General features: G+C 39.3%; 2 protein-coding genes across 5 annotated transcripts in view; one reads left to right on the forward strand and one right to left on the reverse strand.

Annotated features, from left to right (window-relative positions):
- Positions 1-6695: 6695 nt before the first annotated feature.
- Positions 6696-14921, reverse strand: mkks (MKKS centrosomal shuttling protein). The gene is made up of 6 exons (XM_014157932.2): positions 13647-14921; positions 13240-13444; positions 12848-13035; positions 12191-12301; positions 8373-8656; positions 6696-7900 (listed from the first exon to the last, which is right to left on the reverse strand). Exons 1-6 carry the CDS (start codon positions 14442-14444, stop codon positions 7735-7737), a joined length of 1752 nt encoding a protein of 583 aa, XP_014013407.1. The 5' UTR covers positions 14445-14921; the 3' UTR covers positions 6696-7734.
- A 78-nt stretch (positions 14922-14999) lies between these two features.
- The window catches only part of slx4ip (SLX4 interacting protein), a 125298-nt gene continuing 121147 nt past the window's right edge, over positions 15000-19150 (forward strand). The window contains exons 1-2 of one of the 4 annotated variants that reach the window (XM_045702277.1): positions 15000-15492; positions 15697-15747. In XM_045702277.1, the coding sequence (XP_045558233.1) occupies positions 15403-15492; positions 15697-15747 (141 nt within the window). In that variant the 5' untranslated portion in view covers positions 15000-15402. The remainder of the gene's footprint in view (positions 15493-15696; positions 15748-19150) is intronic. The other 3 variants (XM_045702278.1, XM_045702279.1, XM_045702280.1) reach the window with 3 other exon arrangements.

Here is a 19150-nt window from a genome sequence, read left to right on the forward strand (position 1 = left end):
CAGGACACCGTTGTTAACACCCCTACTCTTACGATAAGTGCAATGGGATCTTTAATGACCTCAGTGTTCAGGACACCCGTTTAACATCCCATCCGAAAGACGGCACCCTACACAGGGCATTGGGATATTTATTTTTTTAGACCAGAGGAAAGAATGCCTCCTACTGGCCATCCAACACCACTTCCAGCAGCATCTGGTCTCCCATCCAGGGACTGACCAGGACCAACCCTGCTTAGCTTCAGAAGATAAACTTTATCGAACATTTATTGTGGAGCTGGGATTCCTTGGAGTGCATTCTGATGAAGATCATCAAAGGTAAGTGAATATTTATCATGTAATTTCTTAGTTTTATTGACTCCATCATGGCGGGTTTCTGGTTGGCTTGTTGTTGTGGTCTGAACGCAGTACTCAGATTATTACAAAGTGTGCTTTCGCCGTAAAGCATTTTTTAAATCTGACACAGCGGTTGCATTTAGGAGATGTTTATCTATAATTCTGTGCATAACACTTGTATATTGATCAAAGTTTATGATGAGTATTTCTGTAATATGTGTGCTCATTGTGCTCATTCACCGGAAGTTTCGGAGGGAAAACATTTCTGAACATTGCGCGACAATGTAAAATATGGTTTTTGGATATAAATATGAACTTTATCGAGCAAAACATACATGTATTGTTTAACATGAAGTCCTATGAGTGTCATCTAATGAAGATCATCAAAGGTTAGTGCTTAATTCTAGCTGTATTTCTGGTTTTTGTGACGTCTCTCCTTGCTGGGAAAATGGCTGTGTGGCTTTTCTTGTTTAGGTGGTGTCCTAACATAATCTAATGTTTTGCTTTCGCCGTAAAGCCTTTTTGAAATCGGACAATGTGGTTAGATTAAAGAGAATCTTATCTTTAAAATGGTGTATAATACTTGTATGTGTGAGAAATTTGAATTATGACATTTTTGTTGTTTTGAATTTGGCGCTGATTTTTCACTTGCTGTTGTCAAAATCAATCCCGTTAACGGGATCAGAGCGGGAAGGGGTCTCCAAGAGGTTTTAAAGGTTTAACAGCATATTACATCATTTCACAAATAGTTTAATCTTTAATCATTAATTTTATTACAAGAATTAGATGCAAACCCCATAATTGAGAAATGTACATATTCAGAGATATAGTTATGTGTGTTTCCTGTCCTCTCTGAGGTCACCAAATGAAAAACACTCGTCACAGCCGTCCCTTAAGTGTCAACGGACCATTCCCACAAGTGGACATTTTGTATCAAACCCCATTTTGGGGATTTAGGAGTTCGCCATGTGAAATCCTCTGTTTTTTCTTTGTGTTTCTTTCTGCGTGGCCAGGGGGAGAGAGTCTCCTCCAGGTATGTACGACGTGAGATAACAAAACCTGGGTGTAGGAGAGAGAGAGGGGGAAGCCACTAGCTATACCCAAAAAGGGCCACGTCATGACACCTAGATGTCTACATATAGACAGTAGAGATCTACCTAGATATCTGCATATAGACAGTAGAGATCTACCTAGATATCTGCATATAGAAAGTAGATATGTACCTAGATATCTACATATAGACAGTAGAGATCTACCTAGATATCTACATATAGACAGTATACATGTACCTAGATATCTACATATAGACAGTAGAGATCTACCTAGATATCTACATATATACACAGTATACATCTACCTAGATATCTACATATAGACAGTATACATCTACCTAGATATCTATATATAGAAAGTAGATATGTACCTAGATATCTACATATAGACAGTATACATCTACCTAGATATCTATATATAGAAAGTAGATATGTACCTAGATATCTACATATAGACAGTAGAGATCTACCTAGATGTCTACATATAGACAGTAGAGATCAACCTAGATGTCTACATATAGACAGTAGATATCTACATAGACAGTAGAGACCTACCTAGATGTCTACATATAGACAGTAGAGATCTACCTAGATATCTACATAGACAGTAGAGATCAACCTAGATATCTACATATAGACAGTAGAGATCAACCTAGATATCTACATATAGACAGTAGAGATTTACCTAGATATCTACATATAGACAGCAGAGATTTACCTAGATATCTACATATAGACAGCAGAGATTTACCTAGATATCTACATATAGACAGCAGAGATTTACCTAGATATCTACATATAGACAGAGATCTACCTAGATATCTATATATAGACAGAGATCTACCTAGATCTCTACATATAGACAAAGATCTACCTAGTTATCTACATATAGACAAAGATCTACCTAGATATCTACATATAGACAGTAGAGATCTACCTAGATCTCTACATATAGACAGTAGAGATCTACCTAGATCTCTACATATAGACAGTAGAGATCTACCTAGATATCTACATATAGACAGTAGAGATCTACCTAGATATCTACATAGACAGTAGAGATCAACCTAGATATCTACATATAGACAGTAGAGATCTACCTAGATATCTACATATAGACAGTAGAGATCTACCTAGATATCTACATATAGACAGTAGAGATCAACCTAGATATCTACATATAGACAGTAGAGATCAACCTAGATATCTACATATAGACAGTAGAGATTTACCTAGATATCTACATATAGACAGCAGAGATTTACCTAGATATCTACTTATAGACAGAGATCATAACCTAGATATCTACATATAGACAGACATCTACCTAGATCTCTACATATAGACAGACATCTACCTAGATCTCTACATATAGACAGACATCTACCTAGATCTCTACATATAGACAGTAGAGATCAACCTAGATATCTACATAGACAGTAGAGATCAACCTAGATATCTACATATAGACAGAAGAGATCTACCTAGATGTCTACATATAGACAGTAGAGATCATAACCTAGATATCTACATATAGAAAGTAGATATGTACCTAGATATCTACATATAGACAGTAGAGATCTACCTAGATATCTACATATAGACAGTAGAGATCTACCTAGATGTCTACATATACAGTAGAGAGCTACCTAGATGTCTACATATAGACAGTAGAGAGCTACGTAGATGTCTACATATAGACAGCAGAGATCATAACCTAGATATCTACATATAGACAGAGATCATAACCTAGATATCTACATATAGACAGAGATCTACCTAGATATCTACATATAGACAGAGATCTACCTAGATATCTACATATAGACAGAGATCTACCTAGATCTCTACATATAGACAAAGATCTACCTAGATCTCTACATATAGACAGTAGAGATCTACCTAGATCTCTACATATAGACAGTAGAGATCTACCTAGATATCTACATATAGACAGTAGAGATCTACCTAGATATCTACATAGACAGTAGAGATCAACCTAGATATCTACATATAGACAGTAGAGATCAACCTAGATATCTACATATAGACAGTAGAGATTTACCTAGATATCTACATATAGACAGCAGAGATTTACCTAGATATCTACATATAGACAGCAGAGATTTACCTAGATATCTACATATAGACAGAGATCTACCTAGATATCTACATATAGACAGAGATCTACCTAGATCTCTACATATAGACAAAGATCTACCTAGATATCTACATATAGACAGTAGAGATCTACCTAGATCTCTACATATAGACAGTAGAGATCTACCTAGATAAATACATATAGACAGTAGAGATCTACCTAGATATCTACATAGACAGTAGAGATCAACCTAGATATCTACATATAGACAGTAGAGATCTACCTAGATATCTACATATAGACAGTAGAGATCTACCTAGATATCTACATATAGACAGTAGAGATCAACCTAGATATCTACATATAGACAGTAGAGATTTACCTAGATATCTACATATAGACAGCAGAGATTTACCTAGATATCTACTTATAGACAGAGATCATAACCTAGATATCTACATATAGACAGAGATCAACCTAGATATCTACATATAGACAGTAGAGATCAACCTAGATGTCTACATATAGACAGTAGAGATCATAACCTAGATATCTACATATAGTCAGTAGAGATCTACATATAGACAGTAGAGATCATAACCTAGATATCTACATATAGATAGTAGAGATCTACCTAGATATCTACATATAGACAGTAGAGATCATAACCTAGATATCTACATATAGACAGTAGAGATCTACATATAGACAGAGATTTACCTAGATATCTACATACAGACAGTAGAGATCTACCTAGATATCTACACATAGACAGTATAGATCTACCTAGATATCTACATATAGACAGTAGAGATCATAAGCTAGGTGTCTACATATAGACAGATAATAACATAGGTATGTACATATAGACAGTAGAGATCTACCTAGATATCTACATATAGACAGTAGAGATCATAACCTAGATCTCAACATATAGACAGTAGAGATCTACCTAGATATCTACATATAGACAGTAGAGATCATAACCTAGATATATACATATAGACAGTAGAGATCTACATATAGACAGTAGAGATTTACCTAGATATCTACATACAGACAGTAGAGATCTACCTAATCTACATATAGACAGTAGAGATCTACCTAGATATCTACATATAGACAGTAGAGATCTACCTAGAAATCTACATATAGACAGTGGAGGTCTACCTAGATATCTACATATAGACAGTAGAGATCTACCTAGATGTCTACATATAGACAGTAGAGATCTACCTAGAAATCTACATATAGACAGTAGAGATCTACCTAGATATCTACATATAGACAGTAGAGATCTACCTAGAAATCTACATATAGACAGTGGAGGTCTACCTAGATATCTACATATAGACAGTAGAAATCTACCTAGATATCTACATATAGACGGTAGAGATCTACCTAGATATCTACATATAGACAGTAGATATGTACCTAGATATCTACATATAGACAGTAGAGATCTACCTAGATATCTACATATAGACAGTAGAGATCTACCTAGATATCTACATATAGACAGTAGAGATCTACCTAGATATCTACATATAGACAGTAGAGATCTACCTAGATCTCTACATATAGACAGTAGAGATCTACCTAGATATCTACATAGACAGTACCAGTCAAAGTTTGGACACACCTACTCATTCCAGGGGTTTTCTTTATTTTTACTACAAAAATTGACATCCCAATTATATAAATACAGTGAGGGAAAAAAGTATTTGATCCCCTGCTGATTTTGTACGTTTGCCCACTGACAAATAAATGATCAGTCTATAATTTTAATGGTAGGTTTATTTGAACAGTGAGAGACAGAATAACAACAAAAAAATCCAGAAAAACGCATGTCAAAAATGTTATAAAATGATTTGCATTTTAATGAAGGAAATAAGTATTTGACCCCTCTGCAAAACATGACTTAGTACTTGGTGGCAAAACCCTTGTTGGCAATCAGAGGTCAGACGTTTCTTGTAGTTGGCCACCAGATTTGCACACATCTCAGGAGGGATTTTGTCCCACTCCTCTTTGCAGATCTTCTCCAAGTCATTAAGGTTTCGAGGTTGACATTTGGCAACTCGAACCTTCAGCTCCCTCCACAGATTTTCTATGGGATTAAGGTCTGGAGACTGGCTAGGCCACTCCAGGACCTTAATGTGCTTCTTCTTGAGCCACTCCTTTGTTGCCTTGGCCGTGTGTTTTGGGTCATTGTCATGCTGGAATACCCACCCACGACCCATTTTCAATGCCCTGACTGAGGGAAGGAGGTTCTCACCCAAGATTTGACGGTACATGGCCCCGTCCATCGTCCCTTTGATGCGGTGAAGTTGTCCTGTCCCCTTAGCAGAAAAACACCCCCAAAGCATAATGTTTCCACCTCCATGTTTGACGGTGGGGATGGTGTTCTTGGGGTCATAGGCAACATTGCTCCTCCTCCAAACACGGCAAGTTGAGTTGATGCCAAAGAGCTCCATTTTGGTCTCATCTGATCACAACACTTTCACCCAGTTGTCCTCTGAATCATTCAGATATTCATTGGCAAACTTCAGACGGGCATGTGTATGTGCTTTCTGGAGCAGGGGGACCTTGCGGGCGCTGCAGGATTTCAGTCCTTCACGGCATAGTGTGTTGCCAATTGTTTTCTTGGTGACTATGGTCCCAGCTGCCTTTAGATCATTGACAAGATCCTCCCGTGTAGTTCTGGGCTGATTCCTCACCGTTCTCAAGATCATTGCAACTCTACGAGGTGAGATCTTGCATGGAGCCACAGGCCGAGGGAGATTGACAGTTCTTTTGTGTTTCTTCCATTTGCGAATAATCGCACCAAATGTTGTCACCTTCTCACCAAGCTGCCCATTCCAGCCTTGTGTAGGTCTACAATCTTGTCCCTGACATCCTTGGAGAGCTCTTTGGTCTTGGCCATGGTGGAGAGTTTGGAATCTGATTGATTGATTGCTTCTGTGGACAGGTGTCTTTTATACAGGTAACAAACTGAGATTAGGAGCACTCCCTTTAAGAGTGTGCTCCTAATCTCAGCTCGTTACCTGTATAAAAGACACCTGGGAGCCAGAAATCTTTCTGATTGAGAGGGGGTCAAATAGTTATTTCCCTCATTAAAATGCAAATCAATTTATAACATTTTTGACATGCGTTTTTCTGGATATTTTTGTTGTTATTCTGTCTCTCACTGTTCAAATAAACCTACCATTAAAATTATAGACTGATAATTTCTTTGTCAGTGGGCAAACGTACAAAATCAGCAGGGGATCAAATACTTTTCCCCCCTACTGTACCCACTAGGGATCAAAATCCAGAAAAAAGACATTAAATTCCACAACCACCTAAAGGAAAGCGATTACCAAACATTGCACAAAGCCCTCACCTGCAAGGAGATTAACCTAGAGAATAGCTGGTCCTGGGGCTCTGTTCACAAACACTAACAGACCTCACAGAGCCCCAGGACAGCAACACAATTAGAACCAACCAAAATTTGAGAAAAACAAAAAGATAATTACTTGACACACTTGAAAGAATTTTCAAAAAAACATAGCAAACTAGAATGCTATTTGGCCCTAAACAGAGAGTACACAGTGGCAGAATACCTGACCACTGTGACTGACCCAAAATTAAAAGCTTTGACTATGTACAGACTCAGTGACCATAGCCTTGCTATTTAGAAAGGCCGCCGTAGGCAGACCTGGCTCTCAAGAGAAGATGTGCCCACCGCCCACAAAATGAGGTGGAAACTGATCTGCACTTCCTAACCTCCTGCCAAATGTACGACCATATTAGAGACACATATTTCCCTCAAATTACACAAACCCACAAAGAAATCGAACACATATAATTTTGACAAACTCCTGTATCTGCTAGGCGAAATATCGCAGTGTGCAATCACAGTAGCAAGATGTGTGACCTGCTGCCACACGAAAAGGTCGACCAGTGGGTCAGAAACAACAATGTAATAAAACCTATATCTATCTGCCTATTCATTCCCACCCCTGTCATTCGTACAGTCTACTATTTGCACATTGTCACAACACCTAGCTTATGTAACATTTTAAATGTTATACTAGATTTTTTAACCGCTAGTAATATCATATTTTAAATGTTGGTATTCTCTTGAAAGGTTTGTGTGTAATGTTAACTGTTAAAAGCTGATTGTCATTGTTTTGTTTACAGTTTATTTCAATGTAAACACATTCCATGCCAATAAAGCCCCTTTGAATTGAGAGAGAGAGGTTGGTGTCAGTTGACATCTTGGATGACGTATCCAATGTCCAGTACCAGATTAGCCATTTCCACGGCAACCTGCAGAGCATTGAGTTTGGCTGTGAAGGAGTCCAGTACCCTGAGCTGAGGGGTAGGGGTAGTGTCCTTACCCACAACCAGGGGGGCATGACGTAAAGGGTACCTGGTGAACGTAAAGCTTGTTTATTCAGAGGACATACACACATCCTCTTCCACATACAATAAAATACAACAACATACATCCCATATAATAACATACAACAATATACATCACATACAACAACATACATCACATACAAAAACATCCAACTGCATTTCACGGTAAAGTCTACACTTGTTGTATTCGGCGCATGTGACAAATAAAGCTTGATTTGAACAACATACAACAACACACATCACAGACAACAACATAACACACCACAGACAACAACAACACACATCACAGACAACAACATACATCACATACAACACACATCACAGACAACAACATACATCACATACAATAACATACAACACACATCACTGACAACAACATACACTAATATACATCACATCCAAAAACATACATCACATCCAATAACATACATCACATACAACGTCCAACATCAACATATTCATGAATCTATGGTGGGTACCTGGTGTTGAGGGGGGTCCACTCCAGCCCAGGCCTGGAGCTCCTCTCCACCAGGCCACAGCCACAGGTGGCTGGAACCTCACCTTCATCACCCCGCTGGAGTCCCTCTCCCTGGGGCACAGGCCAGTGGTGGGCGTAGGTGAGGTCTACGAGGTTGGTTCCTCCATCGTGCTCCAGCGCCAGCGCTACGGTCTCCAGGGAGGAGCAGAATCCATTCAGTCCCAGTAGGTAATGAGACTGGGAGACTCCCAGGGATAACGCTGCCTCCGCTGCTTCAGTAGTGCCCTGTGACGGGATTAGATAACATTAGATTTCAATCATTTAAAATCAGCAAATATAATATAATAATATAACTATATACGCCATTTACCAGACCCTTTTATCCAAAGCGACTTAATCGTTTGTGAATGTCTTTTTCAGTGGGTAGCCACAGCGGGAATCGAACCCTTGACGTTGTAAGCGCCATGCTCTACCAATTGAGCCACATAGGACCACATGAAATCAGTCATAAATGAGTAATTCTGGATCAGTGTTATTGAGCAGTATGTAATAACAATGATATAAACCTTATTGGTTAACAGTAATAACTGTTATTGTGTTATTAGTGCTTAATCCATCAGAGTCTAAGCGGGGGAGGGGGGGGCTGTACTAGGCTATATGGAATTGTTTTAAGAAGGTCATACCATGGATCAATTAGCTAGTTCATTTTGAATTTTAAAAACCCCTTGAAGTATTCCACAATTGTTTTTTTTTTTTACAATTATTTGATGAAAAATGTGTATTTGGCCTTACTGCTATTAGCCCATACAAACGCATTGAATAACAGATTCACCACATGGAACAACAGATAGTCCCCCCTCCAAAAAATGTAAAGGAAGTTTGTTCTTTAGCGTCTATCCTGATAAATATAAGAAAGATTAGGAACCATTTATTTTCTCAAAAGCTGTTTTTTCTTTGTCATTATGGGGTATTGAGTCATTATGGGGTATTGAGTCATTAAGGGGTATTGAGTCACTATGAGGTATTGAGTCACTATGGGGTATCGTGTCATTACGGGGTATCGAGTCATTATGGGGTATCGAGTCATTACGGGGTATTGTGTCATTACGGGGTATTGTGTCATTACGGGGTATTGTGTCATTATGGGGTATTGTGTCATTATGGGGTATTGTGTCATTATGGGGTATTGAGTCATTACGGGGTATTGAGTCATTATGGGGTATTGTGTCATTATGGGGTATTGTGTCATTATGGGGTATATTGTCATTATGGGGTATATTGTCATTATGGGGTATATTGTCATTATGGGGTATTGTCTGCGATTGATGAGGAAAAACATGTATTTAATCCATTTTAGAATAAGGCTGTAATGTAACAAAATGTGGAAAAAAGTCAAGGGGTCTGAATACTTTCAGAATGAACTGGACCTTCTGACGAGGCCTGTGGGCGTCCTAGATAAAAACAACCGACATATACGTGCTCTTGAGAGTCCCATCTTTACACATATTAGTGTGTAGGCCAAACTGTTCGGACACTACAGAGAGTCTCATCTTTTCCACAGAGGGGTCATAATAGTTTTGTAGGCCAAACCGTTTGGACACTACATACTATTTTGTGAGAAGGCCGATTTTCGGGACTTTTCATGGTCTGACAAACACTGCTGTAGCTCTGCCACCTTCCTGTGCAGATGAGGAAGGCCGACATTGGATTGAGACGTATCCAATGCAAAAAAAACCCCAGATATCTCCAAGTTAAATTGACATATTTTTATGGGGATTCTTTTATTTATTTTATTATTATTTCCACGGGGGAAATCGACCTTAGGGTGTTAATAACACTGATGTATTTATAAAGGCTTATGTGTCACACGTGCCAAGCTATAAGATGGAAGACCGGCGTCCTACAGACCTTGTTACTGACGTAGACTGTTAGGTACAGTATAGTGTTATGGTAGACTGGTGTCCTACAGACCTTGTTACTGACGTAGGCTGTTAGGTACAGTATAGTGTTATGGTAGACTGGAGTCCTAATCAAATCAGAAATCAAATCAAATTTTATTTGTCACATACACGTGGTTAGCAGATGTTAATGTGAGTGTAGCGAAATGCTTGTGCTTCTAGTTCCGACCATGCAGTAATATCTAACAAGTAACCTAACAATTTCACAACAACTACCTAATTTACAAGGACAGTCAACTCCTTCCTTCCCATCGGGGAATTGAACCCCGGTCTCCCACGTGCCCTGCCGGCACGACATTGGGATTCTTTAGCTAAATAGCCAGTACTGTACTGCCGACCGTCACGCTGTACAGCGCCATATTTTCCGTTCCATCCTAACGGAAACCCAGAGGGTTTTTTGTTTTTCATGGAATAGAAACACCATAATATTAATCAAATGAATTAAGCAAGTACCAGTTTGGACACACCTACTCATTCCAGGATTTTTCTTTATTTTTACATTTCTACATTGCAGAATAATAGTGAAGACATCAAAACTATGAAATAGCACATCCAGTTGAGAACAAATTCTTATTTACAAGGACTCCTTCCTACCCGTCGGGGAATTGAACCCCGGTCTCCCACGTGCCCGCATTCTCTAGTACAGCCATTATTGAAGGTACTTGAGGTCACCGAGAAAGTCTGGACATGGCCTGCTCTCCCTTATGTAAGGAATTAGGCACTTTCCCATGTTTACTACAGTATGTATTGTAGGCTATGTTTACTTGTAAGACTACACAGTAGCCTAATAAACAAATGCAGTTGGCTTATATCTGCAAAATGCTTTAAATGCTTTATTATCCAAATGTAAAAGCATATACTGTACAGTACTGTATTTCTTCATCAGCACCTTTATGCTTTCGTTAATAAAATAATGATAAAAATAATCTTTCAAAATGCAGATGTTGATTTAGTTATGGATCCATAACAAATTACTATGGGAATAAATATCACTGAATTACAGAAATATTGGAACAAAGCTGTCTAATGATGGCAAACAAATGGTTGCTTACTGGAAAATACTCTTTCAAACACACATGGTCACGTTGTACAGCATCATTATGGCTATTAGCAGGGCTATATTTTGGCCTTTATAAATATTATTCTGGCCTTTACTCAAATTACAATCACTCAATGTCGTTTAAAAGAAAAACGAAATAATCTCCAAAATAGTGTTACTTTTAATTAACAAAGCGATTACTATTATTAATTCATTTATAATTATATAAAAGCCCCTTAGGATCTGTGAGAATATCTGAGAATATCTAACGGAAAATGCCCCTTAGGTATTAATTTAGAAACCTCCAATCCTCTAAATGTAATTATTGGAGGAGGGTCACATCATTGAAAAAAATATTTTTAGATATGCTGTAGGCCTACCATAGGCAAAATTAGTATTGGTTACACTACAATTAGGGTGTGGAAATGTTATGCCCCTTAGATATTAATTTACAATCCTCCAATCCTCTTATGCAGTAGCCTACTCCCGACCGTCACGTTGTACAGCACAATATTTTCCATTCCATCCTAACGGAAACCCTGAGGGTTTCGTTTTTCTCGGAATAGAAACACCATAATATTAATCAAATTAATTAAGCCACATTTCTTAAAATCAATCCCATGTACTACGTTATTATAAAAAAGGTTTTAAATTCTCTAGTAAAGCCAATATGGGAGACTATCAAATGCTTCTCAAAGTTGCCCTCTGGTGGTCAAACTAGCACTAACTTGCATTTACGTAAGACATGGCTGACAATTAAATAACGTGCCACAGAATGCTGCAGCATGACTCAACTTTTAAAGGAGCAACCACTGTACAGACCTTGTTACTGACGTAGGCTGCCATGTGTGTCTCAGTGCATCCTCCTCCCAGCAGACCTACTGGGTCTCTCAGGGTCAGCCTCAACACATGCTCTGCCCTCTGACACGCAGCCTGGAACATCACAACCACAGAGACACAGAGTAACAACAGATCAATACAAAAATCATTGCCTCCAAGAAAAACATTTAGCAAGATTCTAACATGATCTAAACAACGAGAGGAACTAGATTACACTTCTAAGACAGGCCTGGATTACATTCGGAGTATAGGTAGACTGTTATTATTTGACTATTTGAGCATATGCAAAGGGTGTCAGTGTTCCAACCTTCAGTTTATTGAGCATATGTAAAGGGTGTCAGTGTGTCTACCTACAGTTCATTGAGCATATGTAAAGGGTGTCAGTGTGTCTACCTACAGTTCATTGAGCATATGTAAAGGGTGTCAGTGTTCCTACCTCAGTTTATTGATCATATGTAAAGGGTGCTACCTTAGCGTTGCCTTCCTGAACAAGCCTCTGAATGGGCTTAAACCAGGGTCAGCACGCCTCCAATTCTATCACACCAACATTGGCAACATTTCAAGCTAGCTGTGGAGTGAGCTTACTTCACGCTCTTATCTCTGTTACACATAGAACACAATAGGCTCAGTCTAGTCTACCTTCAGTTCATTGAGCATGGTGTCATTCCTGTGGCAGAGGACCATAGTGCAGACAGCTGGTACTGGTTCCCGAGGTGGAAGGAGATGCAGCATCTTTCTGGATCCAACAGTCCTGACAAAGCAGCCTTTCACCTGGCCATAGGCCTCAGGAGGGATAGGGGTCTGGTACAATGCCACTGCTTGAGCACCTGGAACAGTGGGAGATATGAAAACCAATGCTTTCTCGAATCTAGTAGGATTTATATTTATATATAAAAACCCATGTATTATAACAAAATAGAAAGTAGGCCCCTAAATGTATTTTATTCTCAGCACTAACCTACCTACTACAAAATACTAATATATCTATGCTGGGTAAAGCATTACTGATAACTACAGTATATTACATTTACCTGTCATTTGAACAATGGGCTGAATGAGTGCAATGCCGAGTCTCTCTACGACCAAGAGCCCGTGCCTCCGGAGGTAATGCTGCAGTACAGGGTGTATTACTCTCTGACACATAAACACCTCCACCTGGTCTGTAACTGCCTGCTCTCCCAGCTTCAGTAACTGATCCAGGATTAGGTCTTCTGGGTCAGGGGCTCCACAGTGCACCTTTCAAGATCAAATGTATAATAATAAACACCCACATGGCAGTCAAAAGACTTTGAAATACATGGATATTGCATTGACAAACAGACAAAGAAAACATTCAAGTTAAAACGAGTTTTTGAATAAAAACCTTGACAATATGTACATTTATGTTTGGGGTTACTAAAATATTGCATTTAGTGGCAAAAGTAAGGTATACCATTACCTCCAGGAAGCCCTCTCCAAACTCAGATAGATCCCCTGAGAGAGACACCGTGAACAGGGCCAGTCGGAAGGGACCGGGCCCCCGTCTGATTCTCTCCGAGTCTGTGGGGTGAAGCTGCATGTCTGGGACATTCACCAGCAAACCTGGAAACACTGTAGAATCTAGAACAAACTGTCCCTCGATGGAGACAGTCACAGTCCTACCAAGACGGACTGGGGAGCTCAGGGTGTCACCACAGGGGACAGTCAGTAGAAAGGCATGGACAGCCAACGTGCTGATATGCTGTTGTTCACCCTCAGTCAACACACAGGCAGGTTTGCTAGAGATGACACTCCTGGCTAGTGTCACCAAGCTCTGGCAGCTGTTGAAATCGACATTCACTTTACAGCCACAGTCCTCCTGGTTGAGGAAACTGGTGCAAACCTCCAAAAGTTGTTTGTTGATTTTGATCGCAACACTTGGTCTCAAGCCTGACTTCTGAACATGGTCAATGAGGGAAAAACAGAGGATGCCAGTGTACAGACCACAGTCACTGAACCGAGACAGGTGGTTTAGGATGGAGGCAGTTATAAGTTTGAGTAACGGCTCCGATGAGGAAACAGCTTGAAGTAGGGATGTAGAGGTGGAGGTGGTCAAGACGTGTCCACCTACGTTGTTATGGACTTGCTTCAGTCTGCCATTGGGTCCGAAACAAGAGGTGAGGATCTGCCTCATCAGTGTCATCTTCTGACAGACTTCACTCATGCTCAGTGGGCTGTCTGTACAGACAGATGACGCTTTCTTGGTAACTCGAGACATAGTTACTTATTATTTCATGCGCAAATCATTGGAGCTGGACACAAGACGAGAAGCCATCCAAATTAAATGTTGCATGGCTAGCCAGTGTTAGCTACATACTATCATATCACACATTCTCTGATAAATTCGGGTGTGATTTTGATCGATTACAAAGATTTAAATCACCCTTTGGTATTGCTAAATATACCCTTGGATTTTTTTCTGTCTTTAAACACATTTAACTCATATTTTAGAGCTGCGAAACAGCAACAGTACGCTACTGTATTTGATTGTTCTGTGGTCGAAAATCTGATAGCTGTTAGTTTTAGGTATATTGAAAAATACCTGATTACAATATAATATATTACGTTGATTAAATCAGATTACTCAGAAATTATTGTACCTATACACGGTGAAATGTGTATTATAATAGTATATTAATTATTCTATTCGTTGTCTATGGTGAAATGTGTATTTTCCTGGAGGTTATTTGATGAGAAACAAAGGCTTCTGTTGGCCAGCCAAACCATTTCCATGACAACAAAGACCCGCTACGGGGTCCTAAAAGTCACGTGATACATTTTCAAAAACATTCGGCGGAAAATGGTCGTCACTAGTTACTACAGCCACAAAGTCATAATTAGGTCTAAAACCAGCCTATTTCTAGAATTCATATTTTTTTAATCTGATTTTAAAGCTAACCCTAACCTGAAACGTATCTACAATGTTAACCATAACCTTTGTTTTAATGTGTTTTTAACGATAAAGCCTCATTTTAACCTTGTGGCTGTGGTAACTAGTGGAAAATAAGTTGGTATGCAGCTATTAAATTAACGTAGTTAGCTAACGTTACAGCTCGTCCAGAAGTCAGATGATTGCATAACAGTCGGTTTCTTCCTTGCTTAGCTACGGTAAATACAACAAACACGGCTTACAAGCTGCCTAACGTTAACTCGTTTAGCTGCTTAGCTTTTACGTCATGTTCTTGTTCAACGAGAAAAGTTTTGTAGCTAACGTTAGCTACAATACTTGCTGCCCCAAACGCAACGGTAACATCTACAGTAGTCTGGTAAAATAAGTATTGCAATTACTATCCGTTGTTCCATAGCTGTATATCTAATGTATGCTAGCTATTGTGACTCAAGCAAAAACCACAGTTAGGTTACTTTGTGGTTCCCCATCAGGTCATATAAATCATAGGGATGTTTATGAAAGGTTATGGTGTGGGCAAATCTAAAGAACATTAACGTTACGTGTTTGTTTCCGGTCGTAGTTACTACTAGTAGACTCAACAAGAATGGCTCCTCACAAGGTTGTTGTCAAGGTAAGTGGAAAGACGTTTTATTCATCTGACTGTTATTGCTCTGTCTTCAGGTAACTGATAAACAAGTTTATTCTGTAATGTTTGACGCATTCGATGATTGGATGTGGTCCTTGTAATCCGGGATCTTTGGGACATCCCTACATTGAAGTTGAAATTTTAAAATGGTAAAAGACATGCTCCAGAACTTTGGCAACTACTAAGCATAAGCAATGGCGGTTTGAGCCGTTCAAGATTAGGGAGGACCATTCATTTTAAAAAAAAATTTGTATGGCTTTATTTCTGTCAGAGCATATTGGATGACTGTCATTCAAATTCCATTCACCCAGTTCAATGTAACAGTGATAGGTTACTACATGATACTTGAATTTGCCCTATACGCATCACAAGGTTGCTACAACCTAGCCTATGAACTAAAGTTTATAATGTAGGTGTACAGGTCGAGAGACAAGTTGGAGTAATCAAGGTGGCAGACAGTGACACATTCAATACCACCTTGCGCACTCTTGCCTGCATCTAGCTGATCTGGGGTGTAATCATTAGTCCAAACAGTTGCAAAAACATACCTTTTTGCAACTTAAACGAGAGTTTCTATTGGACAAATTCATGTAGGTCCCTCCCCATTTCATTGCGTTTGCTTCCGTTTAGGAAACGTTTTTCAACAGAATTGGCGGAATGAATACACCCCTGATCACCTGAATACACAGTTCACTTTTAATAGCCTCATCACTAATGCTCGATGTATAATTCCTTCTGACATCTACGCGCTCTCCTACTCTCACCTTTCCCTTCGCTTATGGACTAAGGTGAACAACAAATCAAGTAAAATTGTATTTGTCACATGCTTTGTAGACAACCGATGTAGACTAAAACGGTGAAATGCTTACTTACGGGTTATTTTCTAACAATGCAGAGTTAAAGATAAGATTAAAAAAAAGTGAAATACTGACACAAGGAATAAATACACAGTGAATAACGAGTAGAAAATAACATGGTTATATACAGGGAGTACCGAGTCGATGTGAAGGGGTACGAGGTAGATATTTACATATAGGTAGAGGTAACGTGACCAGGCAACAGGATAGATAATAGACTGTAGCAGCAGCGTATGTGCAAAGAACTTTGTGAGTTAATGCAAAAAAAGTGTCAATGCAGATAGTCCGGGTAGCCATTTGATTAACTATTTAGCAGTCTTGTTTATCTGTCTTATGGCTTGGGGGTAGAAGCTGTTCAGGGTCCTGTTGGTTCCAGGCTTGGTGCATCGGTACCGCTTGCTGTGCGGTTGCAGAGAGAACAGTCTGTGGCTGGAGTCTTTAACACATTTCTTTGTCCCTTCCTTTGACATCGCCTGGTATAGAGGTCCTGGATGGCAGAGAGCTCGTCCCCGGTGATGTACTGGGCTGTACACACTACCCTCTGTAGCGCCTTGCGGTCGGATGTCAAGCAGTTGCCATACCAAGCGGTGATGCAGCCAGTCAAGATGCTCTCGATGGTGCAGTGGTAGAACTTTTTCAGGATCTGAGGGCCCATGCCAAATCTTCTCAGCCTCCTGAGGGGGAAGAGGTGTGGTCTTGCCTTCCTTACAACTGTTGGTGTTTGGACCATGATACATTCTTAGTGATGTGGACACGAGAAACTTGAAGCTCCCACGGGCGGGCCCTGGTGGGAATAAATGAATAAAGCCGAAAGCTTACCTTGAGTTGCAGTGTTCGATAGCCTTAGCCAGCTAGCTAGAGTAAATAGCATTCCTCTCTGTCAGGTTGTTGAGTAGGCTAAATTAGCTGCATTAGCTAAGTCTGTAAATGGTAAGCTATTTATTATGCCCATTGAAATGCTAGCTATTAAAATTATATCCAACAAGAACATCAAGGGGTTAGAAATCCAGGCGATTTAAAAACAAAAGCGTCAATGTATGCCGATGACTCTAGTCCGCAATCTGAATCCCTGCACAGCCTCATTGAAGATCTTGATCACTTTTCTAGCCTCTCTGAATTAAAACCTAATTATGACAAGTGTACCATATTACGTATTGGATAGTTAAAAAATACAGTGTTTACACTACCTTGTAGTTTACCAATAAAATGGGCGGATGGTGAAGGAGACGTACTCGGTATTTACATCTCAAAGAATATAAATGAACTTACCACAATTTCATTAGAAAGTTAGCAAAAATAGACAAGATTCTGCAACCATGGAGAGTAAAAATAACATTGATTAACTCTTTGGTCCTATCACAGTTTACTTACTATTGGCACTGCCTACTCCAGACGACTCGTTTTTTAAAATCATATGAGCAAAAAATATACAATTTTATTTGGAATGCTAAACCAGACAAAATTAAATGTGCCTATTGATATAATTAATATTTGGGGGGCAAAAATGATTAAATATTAAAGCTTTAAACCTCTCACTAAAAGCTTCACTCATACATAAATTATACTTAAACACAAAATGGTTCTCCAGTAGATTAAGAAAGGCTCATTGTTCAAACATTGCCTTTTTGCCTTCATACAGATTACATCTTCTCATTTCCCACTCATTGAAAATGGAATTTTGTTTAAAGTATCGCCCTTTCTTAAACAAGCCATACAGAACTGGTTACAATTTCAGTTTTAATCCTCCAGAAAAGGTAGAAAAAATGTTGTGGTTAAACTGAAATATACTGATTTTAGTTTCTGCTTTCAGTACTAGATTAACTATCTGATCCTTTTGATTGGATGGACAAGATGTCGGTTCGTACTGCAAGAGCTCTGATAGATTGTGGGACGTCGTCCGGAAGCCATGATTAATTGCTGTTTAAATCTATGGGAAGTGGGTGAGAATCATGAGCCTCCTTGGTTTTGTGTTGAAGAGGACAGAAACAGGCTGGTGTCTGGCTACACCATGGTGCTACCCTAGAGGGTGCTGTTCAGGCTACTGTAGACCTTAATTACAAAATTGTGTTTTTTAATCAGTTATTTGGTTCTCTCTTTGTGTGTATGTATTTATATTACGCAACAGTTTACTGAGTTACAGTTCATATAAGGAAATCAGTCAATTTAAATGAATTCATTAGGCCCTAATCTATGGATTTCACATGACTGGGCAGGGGCGTAGCCATGGGTGGGCGTGGGAGGGTATACCCACTGGGTAACCAGGCCCAGTTTTTCCCTACAAAAGGGCTTTATTATAGAAATACTCCTCTGTTTCTTCAGCTGTCCGGGTGGCTGGTCTCAGATGATCCCGCAGGTGAAGAAACCGGATGTGGAGGTCCTGGGCTATCGTTACACATGTTCTGCGGTTGTAAAGTCGCATGGACATACTGCCAAATTCTCTAAAATGACATTGGAAGCGGCTTATGGTAGAGAGATTAACATTAAATTCTCTGGAAACAGCTCTGGTAGAAAATCCTGCAGTCAGCATGCCA

The sequence above is a fragment of the Salmo salar genome, chromosome ssa19 (assembly GCF_905237065.1).
Source record: "Salmo salar chromosome ssa19, Ssal_v3.1, whole genome shotgun sequence".
NCBI classification, from domain to species: domain Eukaryota; kingdom Metazoa; phylum Chordata; class Actinopteri; order Salmoniformes; family Salmonidae; genus Salmo; species Salmo salar.

Excerpts from the sequence above, each read along its gene's own strand:
- mkks (XM_014157932.2), bottom strand. The coding sequence starts at position 14,444 with ATGTCTCGAGTTACCAAGAAAGCGTCATCTGTCTGTACAGACAGCCCA. Across the intron at positions 13,036-13,239 it reads GCCCATTGTTCAAATGACAG|GTGCTCAAGCAGTGGCATTG; the intron begins GTAAATGTAATA and ends CCACTGTTCCAG. Across the intron at positions 12,302-12,847 it reads CCATGCTCAATGAACTGAAG|GCTGCGTGTCAGAGGGCAGA; the intron begins GTAGACTAGACT and ends GTGATGTTCCAG.